This window comes from Schistosoma mansoni, chromosome W (genome assembly GCF_000237925.1).
Source record: "Schistosoma mansoni strain Puerto Rico chromosome W, complete genome".
Classification (NCBI taxonomy): Eukaryota; Metazoa; Platyhelminthes; class Trematoda; order Strigeidida; family Schistosomatidae; genus Schistosoma; species Schistosoma mansoni.
The window spans coordinates 31788350-31810627 of NC_031502.1; the positions used below are offsets into that span (position 1 = coordinate 31788350).

The window sequence follows — 22278 nt, forward strand, 5'->3', positions numbered from 1 at the left end:
AATTGACTCATGATTTCAACTATAAAAAAAAGATTTTTCAACAAGTGACATAACCTACGTGATTTAAATTGAGACATGGTATTAAATGTTTTATATGATTGAAATATTCCATTTATATGAAATAACAATAACAACAATAACCTACTTGTTTATCACAAATAAAGTACGCTTCTTAATCATTACGTTCTTATAATAGTTTAATAATATTTTTTCAGTAGTGTTAGTTATTTTCTTGTCCTGTGTGCTACTGATGTTGACAGATATAAGTAGTATGTATCATCAATAGAAAGTGAAATGTCTAGAGGCAGAAGGTTAACATGATCAAAGAAAAGAGAATGAGAACAAAGAATGATTGGTGTGGAAACGAAAGAACAACGAAGTCTGGGACGATTAGTTGACATTTTGAAAATCAAGTATTTACTGTATGGTTCTCAGGTTTTAATAAGATGTTCTGTAATTTTGTATTCAAATACATTCCATTGTCCTCACTTGTGTTCTCGTTCATCACAATTCTCGAACTTGATTTTTCATTATCCATTGCTATGATGTCAAATAATTATCACAAATGAGGTTTTACAGTGAAGCTAAAGGTTACCTGATCCTAATGCCTACATAGAGAATTATTATTTCATTGTTCCAGTCTTACTAGATATATGTTAGGAGGCTGATTTACAACATTTTTGAGCATCTTATTGCTTAAATTATAGTTAAGCAAAGTCACCAGTCTCACTCAATTACTTATTTGTTTCCGCAACTTTAACAAACAATTAAAATGTTCACAAAACAGTCGTAATATCGTAATTTATTGGTTTCAGATCTTAATATCCGCCAGTTATAATAAGTATTGTAGCTGCTTAGTATGAGCTGCATCGAAAACAACTTTGGACATCAATCTCTATCATTAGGTTTCACGTGTAATTTATTGATCAAAGCCGAATACATAAATGTATACTTGATAAATAAGTTATTTCAGAAATCATTTTAATCATATGAACTTAGATATAATCAGACCTAATTCTGATTGATGTCTAACAAAGTAAGTTTATTTATCAGCATTTTAGCTATTATTATTTTCAATTTTTCCAAACACCAGGGAACTTTTTCAAGTTTACAGTTTATAAACCTAAGAAGAAACCAAGTAGAAAATTGTGTACTATCCAATAAGATATATTTATTGTATTTCAAAATACATTAATAGGCAAACAGATAGGTATTGAGTTAATGCAATTTAGATACATATTTTCAGTTTATTTATGAACATTGATTGTATTGTCCATAAACTAAGAAAAGGTCACCGTTCATAAATTCATATCTTCTTGTCAAAGAATCAATACATCAATGTAACAGAAACATAATATTTTTCTGAAAAGTCAACACTGAAATTTAACGAAATGATGTTTTCATTGTGAAATACCTTACCATCGTTCGATTTTCATGAACAAAAGAGAATAAGCAAAGTAATTGCAAACAAAATATGCTTCCTATTGTTTCTTCAGATAATATTTAGAAATATTTCATTTAGATTTGTAAAAAGAAATACAGAGCTGTTTGTTTAACATAAAATATCTTCATTAATAAGCCGAGGGTGAAACCAGTAAGCTATTGATTTAGAGAATAGGAGCTTAGGTTAATGTTAATTTCGGTAAACGTAAGTTGACACTTTAAATCCAAACAATCTGAAGAGAACTAATATTAGTTTAATGTGATTCCCTTATTAATTAATTAATAATTAAACAAATTAAACTAATAATTTCCCTTGTCAGAGTTCTTATTGTTGTAAATGGTAAACGTGTTTCTGCTCACAAATAAAAAATTTCGAACTAGGGTCATACTAGAAGCCTTATCTAAAAGAAATTATGTTAGCATGAAATAGTATATTGGATTATAATTAGTGGTTCAGTTAGTTAACAAAATCCACCAACGATTGAAGAAATCAGGATGGCCATCAAGCAAATCAAGAATGGGAAAGCAGCAGGACCAGACAATATACCAGCTGAAACACTGACGTCAGACATAGAATTAACTAAGAACATACTTCGCGTTCTATTCAGGAAGATTTAGGAGGAAGAACAAGTGCCACTGACAGACTGGAAAGAAGGATATTTCATCGAGATACCACTGGAAGTAGATCAGAGCAAACGTGAGAATTACAGAGGTATCACACTATTGTCGGTACCAGGAAAGTTTTTCAACAGAGTGTTACTGAACCGGATGAAAGACTCAGTAGACGCTCAACTTTGAGGTCAGCTGACCGGATTCCGTATAGGTCGGTCGTGCACAGGCCAAATCGTGACACCATAGATCATCTTTGACAAACGATTGAATGAAGCACCCCGCTATATATCAGCATACTTGATTATGACGGAGCAATTGACAGTGTGGATAAGAGAACATCGTTGGAACTTCTTCGACACTATGGTGTAGTTGGTGTAGATCGTCAACACCATCCAGAATGCATACGACGAACTACACTGAAATGTCGTGCATGGAGGACAGCTGATAGATGCATTCTAATTTAGGTCCGGAGTCAGGCGAGACTGCTTACTCCCCCTCTTTCTCTTTCTTCTGGTGATAGACTGAAATATGAAGACCTCGACATCTGAGGGAAGGCACAGAACACAATGGACATTTCAGAACAAATTAAAGGATTTGAACTTCACAGATGACTTAGAACTCCTATCTCATACACATGAACAAATGCGAATGAAGACAACTAGTGTAGCAGTAGCCTCTGAATCAGTGGGCCTCAACATACACAAGGAAAAAAGCAAGATCCTCAAACACAACACGGAGAACAATAACCCAATCTCACTTGATGGAGAAGCTCTGGAAGAGGTGAAAACTTCCACGTACCTGGACAACATCATCGATGAACAAGGAGGATCTAACGCAGTTGTAAAAGTAAGGACTGACAAAGCAAGGGCTGCATTCCTACAGTTGAACAACATATGAATCTCAAAACAACTGTCAACCAATATCAAAGTGATAATATTTAATGAGTAAACATAAAACGAAATCACTACAGATTAATTTAAAAATTCAATTCAAACAAATATAAGTTACTTGCTTAATCCTAGCTTCTTTGAATTCCACCAGAATGGTTCACTCATTAAGTATACCGTAACAAATGGTGAATCTACCATTGCCGATATAGAAACAATAAACAGAATTCCTAATATTATTATTAAAATTGGATTGGAAGATATTACGGTCTAAAAATAAAAGATGACAGAAAGTATTTTACTTGAAAGATTATGAAATAATAATTGCTGTGGAGAAAATCATATTCCGCTACAGTTATTTATTGTATATAAGCACAAAGGTAGTTTCTTATAAAGCATAAGCTTTCAGAAAATGATAGCTAATTTTATAACATTTGATGAAACTACACTGTGTGCATAATGGGAATCGTTTAAAATCAGTTGAATAGTTGAAACCGTAAAGAATTTTGTTAACTGAATGTTGCAGTTTTTGGTATTACATTAATAATTGGTAATAATAATAGAGATACTTAGTTTTTTAATTCACTACATATCTGAGGCTTCATAGTTATAACAGTTAACTTCCAACCATTTGGTCAATGAACTGAACGTCCTTTTCTTAATTTATCCCAACATCTTGTTAATCTCTTCGAAACGGCTTTACTTATAAAGGAATACATAATTAATTTACTTAGTTGGTGAGTGATACTGCATTGAGGCTGATGATATAATGTTAATGGCTGAGTTACATAATATTTTAACAGCTTTACAAAAACACAATTAATTTATTTAACTTGTGATCATATAATTAATTCTTAGTATTAGGAGGGGGTTTTGTGGAGGTTTTAGTAATTTTTTATATAGTTGAAATCATGAATAAATTGAAGCTAGACTACCATGGAAAACATGGAAGCACTGGATGGCCGTTTCGTCCTATTGTGGTTAAGCCCTCGCGCACGAGACTGATAGGTCCTGGGCTCGAATCTCGCGAGGCGAGATCACGGATGCACACTGCCAAGGAGTCCCACAACGGGACGAAACGGCCGTCCAGTGTTTCCAGGTTTTTCATTTTTAGTAATCGAGGTAGTCTCTCCTCTTCGTTGTTCACTTTGATGCTAACAGAACAGTCAATATTTATTACTTTCAAATTTAAATTAAACATTTCAATCAAAGCTCATTATCTTGTATCGACTCAATGTTTCAGGACATTAAATGTAACTGATCTATTTTCTTCTTTGTTAAGCTATAATGAGAAATAATTTCGGGTAAAGCGAAATCATCAGTTTCATCCTGAGATATCATTTACAAGGTTCAATAAATGATTTTAATCGTCAACCTAATTTTACATTTGATTGAAGTCTTGGATAAATAAATATCAGCTCCCCAATAAAAACCTACAAGCACTAGAAGGCTATTTCATCTTACCATGAGGCTCATAGGCAGTACGCGGTACGCAATCACGAATGTGGGACTTGAGTCCAAGACCTTACTTTTTGAGCAAACGCTTAATCTCTAGACCACTGAGCAAGCATCCAACGAGTTAATAAGAAAGTCTTTTACTCTTTATAGTTAACTATATATTAAAGCAGACAAATAGAGAATTTATATGTATAGAAAACATGTGAAAACAAAAGTTACCATCTAACTATTAATTTACCATTAATACTTGTTTAATTTTTTGACAACATATTTGCCAACAAGATAATTTCATCATTGTATGATTCTCATTTTTTGTTAGTTTATCATGATGATTATATACATTGATTTCAGTATCACATTTCAATTGGTTGATATGATTTGTTTCAGGTAAAAAGAATATTAAAATGATAACTGGGATATAGATTAGAATGCAAACAATCATTGTAGTATTGAAGCCATATGTATGAATTAATGAACCTTTTAATTATAAAGGAATGAAATAAATATCAGAACATTATTTATTTATGTAATGTAAATGATTCGAATATAATTTAAAACAGTTGTTTTTAATAAATACTTTATTGGTTACACATTGTACTTACTTACTTACGCCTGTTACCCCTCGTGGAGGAGCATAAGCCGCCCACAAGCATTCTCCATCCAACTCCGTTACAAGCAATCCTTTCCAGTTCTTTCCAGTTAACATTCATACTTTTCACATCTGCTACTATTTCCCGGCATAATTTGTTCTTTGGCCTTCCTCTTTTCCATTTCCCTTCAGGATTCCAAGTTAGAGCTTTCCTCGTGATGCAGTTTGGTGATTTCCTTAATGTATGTTCGATCCACTTCCAACGTCTTTTCCTAATTTCCTCTTCAGCTGGAAGCTAGTTGCTGATAGTATCCAACCAGTGAATGTTAAGTATTTTGCGGAGACAACTGTTTATAAATAATTGTACCTTCTTGACGATGGATGTAGTAGTTCTGCACGTTTCAGCTCTGTACAGTAGGACTGTCTTGACGTTTGTATTGAATATTCTCACTTTGAATGAAATTGGTTGACACTTGTTTTGATTTCCATATGTTCTTCAATTGTAGAAATGCTTCCCTTGCTTGCCAATTCTCGCCTCTACATCTGCATCCGATCCTCCTAGTTTATCAATGATGCTTCTCAGGTACGTTACACATAGTAGATTATGTCTTATTATCAAATTCTATAGTGGTATTTGACGTAGATAAACGACATTAAAATTAAACTAATGAAGAATTATTTTGTATAAACCAGGATATTATTTGCATTTTTCAAGTATACATGATTCAATTTGGAATTTTCTGTTCATTTTGTGTCATAACGTTTTGTTGTAACTAATTTAAAATACTGCCCAAAGAAAATGATCGTGTATAGTGATTTTAGTAAGTACAAGTAAAAAAGGATTTATTATCAGATCGAGGGTTTTTGTGGAGATTGTAATAAATTAATAGTTAAGTTCATGAATCGATTAAAGCTGGGCCACTATGGGAAAGCTGGAAGCACTGGACGGTCGTTTTGTCCTAATGTGGGACTCCTAGAGGTTAGGCGTTTGCGCGCCAGACCGAAGATCCTGAGTTTGAACTTCGTGTGCGGGATCGCGGATTCAAATATTAAAAAGAATTTCTCAAGTTTGATAAACGAGTAAATTTATGGTATAACTCCATCATGTCTGGCCGTATTTTCATCATTATTGTAATCACTTATTGAAAGAAAACAATCATTAACATTTTGATAACTCACTGGCTTAGTGAATCATGATCCAACTAACATTCACATGTTTCTTTACGACTTAAATCCTGAGGCGAGTGTAATTGATGCCTAGATGTTTTTTCCTATGAATCTTATTGATGCGTCTAAGATATTTTGAAAACGTAATATAAGGTTATTGAAGGTAAATCGGATACAGAGTGGATTTCTATTTAACCTTTTAATTTTCGTATGTTACAGCTAGGTATTCTGCATTTCTTTACTTTAACGAAAATATTAATGTAACATCCTTGTTCCTGCTAATGTAATCAAGTAGATTAGACTGATCATAAGAAGATGAAGCCTTGTAAAACCCTGAAGTTTAATTTTGTTCTTTCACTTACATAGGACCAATTGTGATTTTACATAACTGAGCTATAGAGAAGGATGTAAATGAAACAATAATGCTAGGCAAAATCAATTGATAATTTATTTGCTGTTATCAAACAACTGAATACCGACCCAATAACTAAAAAATACAAACTTGATTTGAAATAGTTATATTATTAAATTAGCAGCTATCTAAGTCTGATTTAATACCAATGGATGTATTTTACGCATAATTAGATTCATAACTAGAAATATAATAGTAATATTGTATATCAATGAGATCGGTATGATGCTTACCTGCAATCATACTAGCAATTGCCAAACTTAAACAAGCTAAACCATCAATAAGTGTTAGAAATATCCAACGTCGACGTTCATATACAGATTTTGGAATAGATGTAGATTTTTTAAGTTGATCATAATTTGTTAAATCTGTAATACAAACGGAGAATTGAGCAATAGCTGATAGTAAACCACCACCAATTAAACCTTCTAATACATTTGATGCAACCAATGCCCATGGTGTTAAACGGAAGAAAACTACAACAGCTGTACATATAAAAAACAAATACATTTATAATATATAAATGTGCAGTACAAAGAATAAGGATACATTTAGAAAGTTAAATAGAGAAAATAAAAAAATTTCGATCATTATTAATCTTGAACAAGTAAAAATTACCTCACTTATCAGTAGAGAATATCAGTAGAGATTTGTAAATTATAAGAAAGACTAAGCAAAATAAGTAGACTAGATCTAATATTCACTATTCTCCTAAAATATATTAAATATAAACAGTTATCATTCAAGTTAGTTATTCGGTACTGTGTATAGATTTTATGTGAATATGAAAGAGTAACACTTATATAATGATGTATGTATCCATAATTCAAAGTATTGTGATGTTAATTTGAAAGTATTTTGTCTTACTTATACAGTTAGTGTAACGCGAAACCTTAGATGGTGCAGAACATTCAAAGAAAGGTATTTTTGAACATATTCGAATGGATTAAACAAGTTATGTAGATCAGATTGAATAAATCAAATGACAAAACACAAGCACAAAACGAATGACAATCAGAAATTACCTCGCCATATTTATACACATCTCCACTAAGCTTAAATCTAAAATTCTCTGTATTCCGTATAAAAATCACTTGTTATTTGTAAGATTTCACAACTTGTTAAACGTTCTCCCTCTTGCTTCTTTTCTATAGGAATTCCATTTCCATTTGGTGATTATTAGGATTGAAAAAGATACCATTATCAGTTTATTGGTTGCCTAATAAAATGATCTGTTAATAAAGTTCTATGCATATATTACTTTATTAATGTTTGATTCGTAAATTTCATTTTTCAATACAGTGCATGGTTCTAACTTGTAATTGGTTAACTCTGTTATTAACGTAAATATATGAGGTTTAGTATTGATCGAGTTAACCACAATTTTTTCAAAAAAAATGTTTCTTTTCTGGCATCTATCTTTTCTTTTCTCATTAATATATATCTACTATTTGTCGTTTGTTATGCACATAATCGTATTTATTAGTGTTTACGTTCCATTTCATTCATATTGATTTAGCTTTAATTAAGAAAAACTAGAATTTAGAAGATACAGGTGTTTATTAACAGTTGTCTACACAAAATAATTCGGATCCGTTGGCCAGACACTATCAGCAACAATCTACTGTGGGAGAGGACAAACGAGATTTCAGCGGAGGAAGAAATCAGGAAGAAGCGTTGGAAGTGGATAAAACACACATTGAGGAAAGCACTTAACTGCGTCACAAGGCAAGCCCTCACCTGGAATCCTCAAGGTCGAAGGAGGAGAGGAAGACCAACGAACACATTGAGCCGAGAAATGGAGACAGACATGAGAAGAATGAACAAAAATTGGATAGAATTAGAAAGGAAGGCTCAGGGCAGAGTGGGTTAAAGAATGCTGGTTGACGGCCTGTGCTCCATTGGGAGTAACAGGCGTAAGTAAGTAAGTAAGTAAGAAAAACTAGACTGTTCACTTATACTTCGAATACATATATTGATACTAACACAATAAATAAGTTTAATAAACACGAATTCACACTCAAACAACAGAGAAAATAAACATTTTACCGATAATTTCAAAGTAATTATATCCTCGTATCTTAAGGAACATTTAAAATTCATTGTAAATTTTTTCGCCAAACATTACTTTCTTAGGGTTACTATGCATTTCTCAAAACCAATGTTTTACTATATCTGATGTATTGTATGATATTAATTTATTTACTTAACTTTTATCATTAAAGTAAATCTTAATAAGAATACACCAAGATCGTATAACATTGTTTTTAGCCTTTAAAGAGTATTTTTAAACTAGATCTAAAATGACTTATATAAAAAACAACATACCAACAGCCACCACTTGTGAAGCTTCTCCAGCTATGAGGATTCCTAACGCAATTTTTCGTCCAAAACGATCTGATATATAACCAACTATCAGAGTAGATATTAAACCAGGAGCAACTGCTGCAAAATTATTTGTTGATTGTACTAATGATGTTTGCTTTTGAGCATCCTGTTGTTTGAGTTTCATTTCTGTAGAGCTGTGAATCGATTAACCAATAATTAGATAAAATGTATTAATTCTATTTTATCGACAATAACTTACATACTAAAAGAAATGAATAGCATTTTAAGTATGTTATCAAATGATTTCATATCACCTAAAGGAAATTTTTTAGGAAACCTTTCGAATTCTTTTGATGTTAATTAGAGAACTACCCATCAATTTATTAATTCAATAAAGTGAAAAATAAAGATTGATAAAAATCTACTGATTACAGCTATTTTAAATGTTTTACAAAAAAAGAAGGCAAAATGCGTCATCAGAGTAGGTTGATATTATTGATTTTTGATTGAGATCATGAATCGATCAATGTTAGATCACTATTGAAAACCTGGAAGCACTGGATGTCTGTTTCGTCCTAGTATAGGACTTCAGGATGCGCACTGTTGAGGAGTCCCTGACTTATGTGTTCAAAATAAGATGGTTATTAATCTTTCCTTTCCTTGGTGACAAATATTCCCTCGTTGCGTCTTATACTTTTATTTAACTCTCCTTTACATTTATTACATCGCTGGGTTTTTATTTCAACTATCTTCCAGATTAGTAATCTTATTTTATTAACTCAGCTTTACTCACTTTATTCTTATCAACGTTTATTCATTATGTAATCACTTATTACTGACCGTTCAACTGTTATCACAATCAATGTTGTTGAATCTTCTTTTACATAAGATATATATTTACAATATTCAGTCTATTAAATTTATTAACACCCTTGTTATACTATACCAATGTGTCTTCAATATAACTTCCAACCAAACCTTTTCATGTAAGTAATGTAAACCCATTTTGTAATTATGATTTGAAATCTCACAAGTTGTTAGCAGGTGATGAGAACCGAACGAAATAAAATGAATTCATTCTATTCTGTTAGAATCTTTGTTCTTGCCCTTATCAATGTAATGAGCATCTGATTATCAAACTAACGGTTAAACCATTTACATTTATCTTCTGTTTATTATAATTGCAATCATCTTTGAAAGTGTTTCATAAAGACTTATACATACTGTATACACTTCATTATTTCATTTTTTGTATTGTCGATTTTGTCTCAAATACTCAGTTCAAAGTAATCTAGGAATCATATATATTTTTTTAGAAAAGTGTATACTTATCAATAATACTGTGGTTACTATTATTATCCGTAGTATTTTTGTTATTCCATACTAACTTGTCTCAATCCAATCATCTTTGTAAACTGGTTTACATTCCGTTCACATTTTCAAAATAAACCATTTAATTTATTTATCTTCCTTGAACATGTTTGTAACTATAGAAGAATGTAGTTCATTTGCCTTGTGTTATAAACGCTTTCTGTATTTCAGAATTATTATTGATGAAATTGTCATGTGAATAAAGGACTTAAAAGTGAAAACTATACTTAACTAAAATCCGATTATTATTGGTGTTATATCGTGGTTGACATTCAGGTGTTATTAATTCATCAGTGATTGTGAAAATACATAACCTAGTAATAAATTCATTTTGTATTGTTTGTTTGTATCTTCCCATTGATGTTTAGGACTGCAACTGATCAGTCTCTTATCGGCGTATGTACACTCTGTGAGGATTGACTGGATATTGTCTTAAGTTACAAGCATTATAAGCAAAGTTGGATGGTGGCTATCAATGAAATTCAGTACGCGCGTTTCGTCCTATTTGGGATAACATTAGTCAAACCGATTGAACATCAATCAGGACTCACTAGCTAAGTGGATAACGTGATTGGGTTTGAAGTGAACAGTACTGGGTTCGAGTCCCGGCGTGAATAACAACTCTGCGATGCTTGCATATCCAGCTGATGAGTCCCGAATAGGACGAAGCGCATGTCCTGGATTCCAACGCTAGGAACCATTTATCGTTGCTTATAATAATCTAGTATTGTTAAAACATTTAGATGAACAACTTATTCAACAGCTGTTTTGTGAAAATATTGTCATCAACAAACAATACTATATACACAGATTAACTAATTGAAAAAAACCTTTTCTCTTGAAGTAAAATATTTTTTCTCTTGCTGAATAATTTGATATGTTTTCAATAGGAAGATGGTTTTCAAAGCAGAATGGCTTCAGTGAACAATAAAAAAGTCAGTGTAAGGTAAGTAACAGATAATTTCAACAAAACATTTTAATATTGATCTTTTAGAGGTCTCACAAAGAGCTGAAAATTCTCAATGGATGAAATAGTTTTCTTATCCTTATCAGTTTCAATGGTTCTTCAGTTAACACTAAATAGTTGAATACAACAATAACTAAAATAATGAGACAGTTAATCGATTACTGGTCTTCAACCATCTTAGTTCAATAATTCCATTAAACTAGTATAACAGATAAAAGTATTAACTAGTAATTCATTAAAATACAGAGTGAAAGTTTAAAGTTGGAAAAATTTCGATATCTATTTGTTTAAAATTAAGTGATAAAGTATAGCGTTCAATAAAATAATTTAGACCTTTAAAAAATTTAATGTTTTCAATTTATTCACATACATTTCAAATTTTTAAACTTAGATCAAAAATACATGGAGTGATAATTAGATCGTTAAAGTGTATATAAACACCTGGAACAGTATATTGTTTTCAAAAAAATATATGTAAAGGAATACTTTATTCAGACTTCGTAGACAATTTCTTGTATGGAAGTGAAATAGGATCAATGTGATTGATTATAATTGAAGGTTGAATTTTTATTTAATAAATTTAATTCAATAAAACAGTTTTTATCAGAAGGGGGTTTAGTGGAGATTTTAGTAATTTTATGGATGAAAACAATGGTCAATTAAGCTAGACCACCATGGATAACCTGGAAGCACTGGACGGCCGTTTAGTTCTACTTGTTGATTTTTGCAGACATATTGTGGTAAGATGGTGGTTGGAGGTGGTCAACAGGAAACGCTGGACCCCAGTTTCGTTCTACTTAGCACTCGTTAGCAAGGTGTACCTGTAATCTTGAGTGAACTGGTGCCCCTGACGGATTTGATCCCGTATCACCCAGCTTCACAGTAAGAGACGTTACCACTGAGCAATCCGGGCCGTGACCGACCCCCTATAGCGTTCGATCTGCACTAAGAAGGACTTGACATACATGACATTAATCGCCATCCAGTGATCAACCAATTGTGATTACATAGTGTGGTCCATGAATAAATCTGGAGGATTTTTTCAGGTGTTCTGTCATAAATTTCTCAGAAGATTCCGAACAACTGTATCTTTTATTAAATAAATAGATACAATTAAATATATACTCCATTATGTCCTTCTGTTTTGTGATTGCTTCAAACCCATAATTTTGTTTAGTTTTCTAATCAACTGGTTAATTTAATTCATAGGTATCAGAATTATTAAAATATAAGATTTGATTTATGATTTATCAATACAATACTACTTTAACATTTACACTAATTTGGTAAACTAATGAAGTACTGTGGTGTGTGCTACTGATGTCAAGAGAAAGTGAAATACCTGGCGACAGAAGGTTAAGAAGATCGAAGAGAAAAGAATGAGAACAGAGAGTGATTTGTGTGGAAAAAATAATCGCTCAAGTCTGGGACAATTGACTGACGTTTTGTAAATGAAGAATTTACTGTTTAGTTTTCAGATTTTACTAAGAGGTTCTGTAATTTTGTGTTGAAATACATTTTGATTGTTTCCACTTGTATTCTAGTTCACTATAGTACAAATAAGACAAATGATTTTGTATGCAGCATTTTCTCTTATGGCTAATCATTTTACTCTTCATAAACGCGTAGTGACATTTTTTCAAACGTAATACTTTTAAAAAACTTTGTAAACTCAAAGTAACCAAACTTCAGTGTTATACTTAAAAATTGATAGCCTATAAGCATTAGGTTTCTGCAATTTTTTACTTATAATTGAATTGTTCAACGGAGCAACCGTTGCCACGTCTTAATATTCAGGCAGTATTTTTGACAAGAACTGATTTATGGTTTAAAATGATTGAATTAGCGATTATATCACAAGCCAAAATAACTTCATTATGCGGCAATTCTCATACATTGTACGAGCATTCCATTTACCTAAATAAATGGTTGCTCTATTTGTCAAAAGAGGAATTGGCCTCGTGACGTCCGAAGGAACTTGGCTTTCATCATAAGGCGTCATAACTCTTCTAAAGGAAAACCTTTTGACTCCTAGGGCAGAGTTTAAATGGTTCGAATAATATTTTCCAGTTAGCGTTTTTTAGCCAGTTAGTTTTCTATGGGATGAAGTCGCTAACTCCATGTCCGACCCTCCTCGTTTGTGTTGGCTTGGGACCTGTAGTAGCCTCCGGAGGGGCTACAGGCGGAGTTAAGAATTAGTATACTTGTACATATTTCAGATACTATAACACAGATGGTTAATATTAAGATTCACAATTACGGTTTCGTGCAAATCATGACATTAATTACTGGAGAACAGTGTCATGAAAATCTATGGTTTGGTTTTTATTACACACACACACGTAAATCAAATATAAGCTGTCACAACAAAGTGAAATGCGATGTTAAATATATAAAATGGTTTGAAATTAAGATATGCAGTTCGGTATTATTGAAACTTTTGTTCGAAGTTGATAGATTATATTATCTAAACTCACGTAAAATATCACTCAATAAGAATTAACTCAATCTCTTTAAAGGCCAAAATGAGTTCAAAGAATTAATTTACAATGGGGTCATCATCATCATCATCATACAGTTATATGATATCTTTTGATCATGCATGCTAAATTAGAAATTTGATCTATTTCATTTGTATTAAAGAGTTAATCTAAATCAATTGATGTCGTTACTCAATGTAAACTTTATTTCATTTTATTATAGAAACAAAATTGTTGAAAAGTATAAAAAAATAAACTTGCTTAATTCCATCGATAGATATACCATATCCATAAGGTAATCCACGCTCAGTTAGGAAACTAAAAATAGAATACAATGATTAAATGATAATATCAGAAAGGTTTTTTTGTGGAGATTTAGTATTTTCATAGTTGAAAGCGTGAGTCAATTGAAGCTAGACCACCAGGGAAAACCTGGAAGCCCTGAACGGCCGTTTCGTCCTATCGTGGGATTCCTCAGCAGTGGATTGGTTGAAGTTAGACATTAACACCATCGGATGACGGCTCAGTGGTCTATCGGTTAAGTGTTCTGGTGCGAGACTAGTAGGTCGTGGGTTCGAATCTCACGAGGCGATGTCGTGGATGCGGACTGCTGAGGAGTCCCGCAATAGGTTGAACCGGCCTTCCAGTGCTTCCAGGTTTTCCATGGCGGTCTAGCTTCAATTGACTCACGCTTTCAACTACAAATAATAATATCTCGTTTTATTCAGTAAAAAAGCATCATCATTTAAGTGTGTTGTTAATATGCTCGTTTATTGAAATCTAAAAAATATTTCAAAATTGATTTCTAGCAAAATATGATGAGGCTCTTCGAAATGATTTGATCCTAATTAACAATGATGACATGAATGTTTCATGTATTGTATCCATCGTTAATTATATAATACAGTAGTATATTCAGAATTCAATAGTTACATAACTAAACTTGATTTCCTAAGAAATAACTTGAACATACATCTTACTTAATTGTTTAATGATGAAGGTTGAGAAAGATATCAAGTATCCGAGTGAATAAATCCGCTATCATTATGTTGATTATAACAATTTTTACCTATATAACACTTACTAACTAGTTCCATCGAATAAATTTTTGGTCGGGCAGTGTTCAGACGGAGATTTAACTACTTTTAAAGTCGTTTATTGAACTACAACTTCAAGCTCACAAAGAAAAGTGTGTTTTTAATTTTTAAAACATTAACAGTATAATCTCATACAATAATATATTCTGTGTTATGTTTTCAGTTAATTCAAATCAAAAACTTTAGATTTCATTTAAAAAGTTTCAGTACAACTGAATACTTATCTCTATAAGATCTTAATCGACTTAACCAAATGAATTTACTGAACTAACAGACTCTACAGTGTGCTTTTTTAACCAGAACTGGTGATAACTATCAGTAGGTTTTTCGCATATGAGATTATCATTAGATAAATACTCTGAAACAAGTTGAATACTAAGTAATAAAGGAATTACTTGAAGCTTTAAATGATGAAATATGTGTTACGTAATAACTGCAAAACAATCCTAATTAGTGTTGGCATTTTCAATCAAGTAGGAAACCTATTGTATTCAACATTGTAATAACCATTTATTATATATTGCTATTCCTCCATTTAACTTAAAATCGATATTAAAAAAAACGTCATAGTCTGATAATTTATACTATTTTCAGCTCACATTTTCCATTCATTTTTGGCAATGAAACTTGAGATAAATTAACATATATAACAAAGGAATGCACTAAAATATCCATTTAGCGATATTGATTATTATTGAGAAATTAGTTACCATTTTCGATTTATTACTTAAATAGAAGAAAATAGTTTTAGGTAAATTAGTGGTCAAGGCTATAAACGACTTATATATTAAAACAATATAAGGGTACACATTATTTCTCAGTTCGTTAAAATTGAGAGTGGAATATATAGAGTTATAAATATATGTAAATTCCGCGAAGACAAAATGTAGCAAACATGCATGAAACCAATGACTGTGTGTACAACGTCGTGCAGATAAATACGGACATCAAGGTTAGAATCCCTGAAAATATTATAATTGATGATTGGAGATATTGGTTTATGTGGCTCAAGATCAGTTATAATGGTAAAGGTGATTCACGTTTTTTTTCTCCTAAAACTTTAATTTTAAAACTGCCTTACACTGTTCATTCTACAAATTCATTGTTTCTTCTGGAATGATATCATCTTTTTCAAGTTCCTTCTACTGACATTGATACCATTATTACTTTTATTACTTTGAAATTTGTCTTGATAATTTAATCTCACTGTGCAGATATCCTTCGGTAACTTGTGCCGTACATATATATATATATATATATATATATATATACGAGGTTCTATATTGCTTATGCTAATATATAAGCCATAATTTTGCATGAATATAAGTCTTGATATCTCAACCACTAGACCACTTACACATATTAATACTTTATTACATAACAATCTTCAATTCCTAATATGAAATTATTTGAATGAAGATTACGTAATGAGATCAATGAAAAATATGAATAAATTACCTGTAGAAAGTAAACTGATCACATATAAAAGTTGATATTTCAACTGCAGTATAAAATGGTATAACCATTGAAATCAATATACAAATAACTTTAATATCATTTTTAGCAAGTGTCACTTTAGTTGGATCAACTATAATATTAGGATCAGATTTCATATTTTTTTAATAAATCTTCAGATCATGGTAAAATTTCGAATAGAAAGCTAATAACTTCACTGTTGATAAATATAAACTAGAAATCGGTAATCTGCAATTCGATTTTTTTTTATCTCTATCATATACATATTACTTTAAATGATTATACAACTACAAACATACAATATTTAGTTGTCAACCAATAAAATTATTAGTTTTATCTAATTTAACTAGAAAATTATTATTTTAGTTAAAGACATAAAATAAAGACTTTTCTATTTTATAGATTTGTTGATTTCTTTAAATAAATTGTTTGTTAGAAGGAGGGTTTTGTGGAGATTTTAGTTATTTTTATTAGTTGAATTCATGAGTCAATAACATTTTTGGTTATTTGAAGAATGATCTGCAGAAACTGATATTTCGTACTTACGCTTGTCACTCTTCGTGGAGGAGTACAGGTCGTCCACCAGCATTCTCCATCCAACTCTGTTCCAAGCAATCCTTTCCAGTTGCCATTCATTCTTTTCATGTCTGCTTCCAATTCTCGACACAATGTGTTCATCGACCTTCCTCTTTCCTGTTTCCCATCAGCATTACAAGTTAGCGCTTGCTTCTCGATGTAGTTTGGTGAGTTCCTCAGTATGTGTCCTATCCACTTCCAACGTCTTCTCCACATTTCCTCTTCAGCTGAAAGCTGGTTTGTCCTCTCCCACAGTAAGCTGTCGCTCTTGGTATCTGGTCAACGAACATTGAGTATCTTAAGTAAAAAAGTGTTTATAAATTATTGTACCTTCTTGATGATGGTTGAGGTAGTTCTCCACGTTTCAGCTCTATACAGTAGGACTGTCCTGACGTTCGCATTGAAGATTCTCACTTTGATAGTGTTGACAGTTGTTTTGAGTTTTGTATGTTATTTAATTGTAAGAATGTTGTCCTTGCTTTGCCAACCCTCGCCTTTACGGCTTCATCCGACCCCCCAAGTTCATCCATGATGCTACCCAGATAAGTGAAACTTTCCACCTCTTCCAGAGTTTCTCCAATAAGTATGGTTGTGTTGATGTTTTCCGTGTTGCACTTAAGGATTTCGTTTCTTTCTTTGTGTATGTTGATGCCTACTGATGCAGAGGCTGCTGCTACACTGTTTGTCTTGACCTGCATTTATTCGTGTATATGAGATACAGTAACCATATCATTTGCTAAGTCCGAATTGTCTAGTTGATTCCGAACTGTTCACTGTATTCTGTGTTTCTTATCAGGTGTGGAGGTCTATATAATCCAGTTGACAACCAGAAGAAATATTATGGGGAGGAGTAGACAGCATTGTCTGACTCCGGTCTTTGCTGGAAAACGCATCTTTCATTTGTTCTCCATGCACCACTTTGCACTGTAGTTCGTCGTATGAGTTCTGGACAGAAACGCCAACCAGAACAAACAGATTTACATTTTAGCACTGATCAATCACTCTGTTCTTATCAATTTTTCTGACGTTAACGACAGAACAGTGTTTTATGATTGAAAAATCAATCTATGTTGTATGAAGTCAAATTACTCAGGGTTATAAGGTCAAAATTTCAAAAACTATCGATTTACGACCCAAATAATTAATATCCAACTTTCATGCCATTAAAAAAAGCTTCATGTATGGTTAGAAACTTTAATATTGTGAATAAATTAAAGTGAACATAGTAATATTTGATCATCTACGATAGTTGGTTTGTATGAATTACATAACTTTAAAATTCCGTCAGTTTTATCATCGAATAAGCAAATCTCTAGATTAAATTGTAATCATACGATCAAAAAGGCAAATACTGACGGTTGGAAACATTTCAAGTTACAATGTTTTTATCGCAACACCTTTAAAACCAATTTAAATGAATATAAATCGATGTATATGGAAGCCATATAAATGACGTGTAATGTAAGTATTCGACCCATAACATATTTATTCAGTATTGAGATCGATATTCATCTTTCAGAATGAGGTAAACGACGGTTTCACATCTTAAAGTATTTCAAGTGACAGAAATAATTCAGGCGACATCGTTTCTCAATTTAATCACAGTGGTAGACTGATGAAATCATATTAATACAATTCTAAGAAGTACAGTATAGTGACAATTGTGAAAGTCAAGTAGAAATATTCCAGATGTTTTAACATACTTTGGCGGTTGTGGAAATTATTACACTGCGAGAAGCTTTGCCCTCATGATAAATCTCGTTGTAAGTATTTCAAAGTGAATAATTATTTTTTATGTTTAATGTTTCATACCACTCTTACGTGCTTATGAGATGTCAAATTTTCAAAACTTACTTATACTACTTATCAACTTAACAGTAGCAAAAATGGCAATGCAATAATTTGAGTAGAGAGTATGCAATTTCAGAATTAACGTCTTTTTATATATCAATATTCAAATATATATTTATTGATTTTGCATATTCGTTTGTGTGACTTCTTCGTTCACAATAAGTAAATGATCTGTTTATTCACTGATGTTTTATCACTTAGTCAAACTTATTAAATGAGGTGATTTCGATGTGAATCATCTCTGCAGGCTGATATATATGACAATTTGTGTTCTCACTAGTAAATTACATTTAATGTATTTGTCAACATACGTAATTTCAAAATTGACCAAGCTTTCTCAGCAGAATTTTTTTCAATAAAAGCCCGATAAGATCTCAACATATGAATATTCTTTAAAATGACTATCATGGAAAAAATTGATACATCGGTCTACCATAAACAAGGAAACACCCTGAATTTCAACATAGAGAGTTACAATATCCGCCCTTTTCCTCGCTTATCCATCATTTATTAACGCAACTAAGTGATCCATTGATTAACATTTTTTCTTTTGTGTTAGATTATGGTAGGATTTCCTAAAAGAAATCAACGATCTTTTGAGAAATAACAATGATTGACTTTGTTTTTATTTTCATTACGTCCGAAATTTAAATAAAATTGATAAGTTTCAGCTCAGCGAGTTGAAAAATAACGCAAAAAAGGTAGAGGTTTACAGTCATACAATAAGTCGGCATGTGATATAGAAACTATGTTATGCATCGTAATTGAATTGATTTTGTATTCGAAGAAAGGCATTAAAGAATGTTATTTTACCATGGCTAGAACACTACAAGCGTTATAATTATAGCTTCTGCTCTTCTTTGTTAGGAAATATCTTCAAGTACTTTTCTGATCAAATCAAATTTTAACAGTTTTTATTTTATTTGAATAATAATGTCCAAGTGAGTTAGGCTGAGTTGTTGAAATAGATGAAGCGGGAATACTGAAAGCAGATGTAACAAAAAAGATGCATGTAAATCAACTTGGTAAATGAAAACTAAAGTCAATATAATGTGTGATAAACTTTATATTACTTCTAGGTTGAACTGTAGTGAATGCTACTCAGAAGACTGCTTGCAAGTGGTATGTAATGGAACATGACGCGCAAGTTACAACATTCGTCAGATAGAGAAGAAAATTTTAGTGCAGCTAAAACCCGATGTAGGCAAAACGAACAAGAAAACATTTCAAACTGTAGTACACCCATAGCGATGTGAATAGATTCTTGAAATCTATGTACATGCATAATGTAAGCACTTAGTAATTTCACATATAAGTATAAATTTCTTCTACTTATTATATTCTACTACTAACAGTTAATTTCTATAGACATACTCATAAGTAATATAGATCATCTATTTCACAGTAATAACCTACTTTTACTATCAATCAGTATGAACAAAATAAGATATCAATGTAATATTTTTAAAAAGGATGTGTTTTGAAAGAATGGATCATTACTCTAATAAAGAAATCCATTTTAATGATCAAATGCAATTGTTATATAAATTGATTATTTTCTATGAATCCATTAAAAATTACTAAAAAGAAGAAAACCACTTTCGTCAAAGTAAAACGGTATTTTGTAGGTTTCTTTTTTTTGTACAAATGAACACTTAATGTAAATATGAAACTATTTTCTCCATGTGTATACACTTTGATTGTAAAATGTAAGTTATTTAGGCATATTGGATAAGCTTTTCCCCAAGTGTTTTCCTTAAAATAAGTACTATTTATATAAAATAAGATGAATCTTTTGAAAATGGAGTCTTCATTTAGTTTCATTTATGCAAATGAAAAAAGGAAGAAACAACTGCTTATGTAAAATAATCTTCAAAACATATATGTTGTGTTAGGCACAAAATATCAATTCGCTATAGTTATTTCGTTGATAAACAAGGAGGATCTGATGTAAATGTAAAGGGGAGGATTGAAAAAGCAAGGACAGCATTCCTACAACTGAAGAACATATGGAACTCAAAACAACTGTCAACCGATTTCATTCAAAGTGAGAATATTCAATACGAAAGTCAAGACAGTCATAATGTACGAAGCTGAAACGTGGAGAACTACTACATCCATCGTCAAGAAGGTACAAGTATTTATAAACAGTTGTTTACTCAAAATACTTAACATTCACTGGCCGGATACTATCAGCAACAGCCTCCTATGGGAGAGGACAAACCAGCTTCCATATGAATAGGAAATTAGGAAAAGACGTTAGAAGTGGATCGGACAAACATTAAGGAAATGTGCGTTACAAGGCAAGCTCTATCTTTGAATCATGAATGGAAGCGGAAAAGTGGAAGGTCAAAGTACACATTACGACGGGAAATAGAAGCATATATGAAAAGGATGAATGTTAACGGGAAAGAACTGGAAAGGATTGACCAGACAGAGTTGGATGGAGAATGCTGGTGGACAACCTATGCTCCTCGACGAGAGGTAACAGGCGTAAGTAAGTAATTATAGCTATTTCTGCTTATTAGTGAATGTTAATTACAGAGACTGTATAGAAATATATTGATAGAGTTATAAAGTTTATTTAAGCTTCTTTTATTTATCAGAAAAGTGATACAATGTATACAAATTGGTTCCCTATCTATAATTTACACACCTTTCATTTGTTGTTGTTTACTTGTATCTTCTCATTGTTATTTAGGACTGAAATTGATCAGTCTCTTGCTGGTATATGTGCATCCTGTTTGGACTGCCTCGTTATTGCCTGAAGTCACAAGCTTTATATGCAGAGATGGATAATGGCTAGCAGTGGAAACCAGGAAGCACATTTCGTCCTATTTGGGACTCGTGATCATGAACTCTGGGATGCAGGTACATCCAACTGATGAGTCCCGAATAGGGAGACTCAAGCGCCCTGGATTCCACTGCTGGCACTATTCATCTTTGCTTACACACCTTTCGATTAGTTTTTAGATTAACTTACTCTGTACTAGCTGATTTTGATCAAATGCTAATATTTATATTCAATGCCCTTTGATCGTTTGTTTATTTTTCATATGTCTCTCTGAAATATGCTCATTTTTCTTACAACTTGTATTCGACTTTTTATCTTTACCTTGGGTTAAACACGTGTTTCGACTCAATGGCTTATCGTAGTTGATTAAGTTTTGTCTTAACAAGTATATTTATGTATCTTGGATACTAAAATGATGCACTCTTTAAATATGGAACTTAATTCAAATTTACTGTGATGATCGTCCCAACACAAATATATTCATGGATATTACTACCAATCTTGTTTATTTGTAACTGTTAATACGAGCAAACATATAGCTTGAAAATATATTCATTATTTTGGAAAATACTAAAGAAATTTATATTAATATTTAGGAGTGAACAATAAAACATTCATTTGATGTAGGTTGAAACGAAAAGTGACAGAGATTTCGATAGTGTAATAAGAAGACGAAGATTATCAGAACTATGTAATATATTAGCGCAATACATTTCGAACAATCTGATCACACATATACTTGTTATGAACGTTTATATATAAAAATAAAC

The 22278-nt window shown here is 31.8% G+C and overlaps 1 protein-coding gene across 1 annotated transcript in view; it reads right to left on the minus strand.

The window, feature by feature from the left end:
- Smp_162500 (drug efflux protein-related) overlaps nt 1-9080 on the minus strand; it is a gene marked incomplete at both ends in the record, with an annotated part of 12465 nt that extends 3385 nt beyond the window's left edge. The window contains 4 exons of the mRNA XM_018789389.1: nt 3064-3212; nt 4639-4877; nt 6802-7053; nt 8897-9080. Coding sequence (XP_018654837.1) covers nt 3064-3212; nt 4639-4877; nt 6802-7053; nt 8897-9080 — 824 coding nt within the window. The remainder of the gene's footprint in view (nt 1-3063; nt 3213-4638; nt 4878-6801; nt 7054-8896) is intronic.
- Between the last annotated feature and the right edge of the window lie 13198 nt (nt 9081-22278).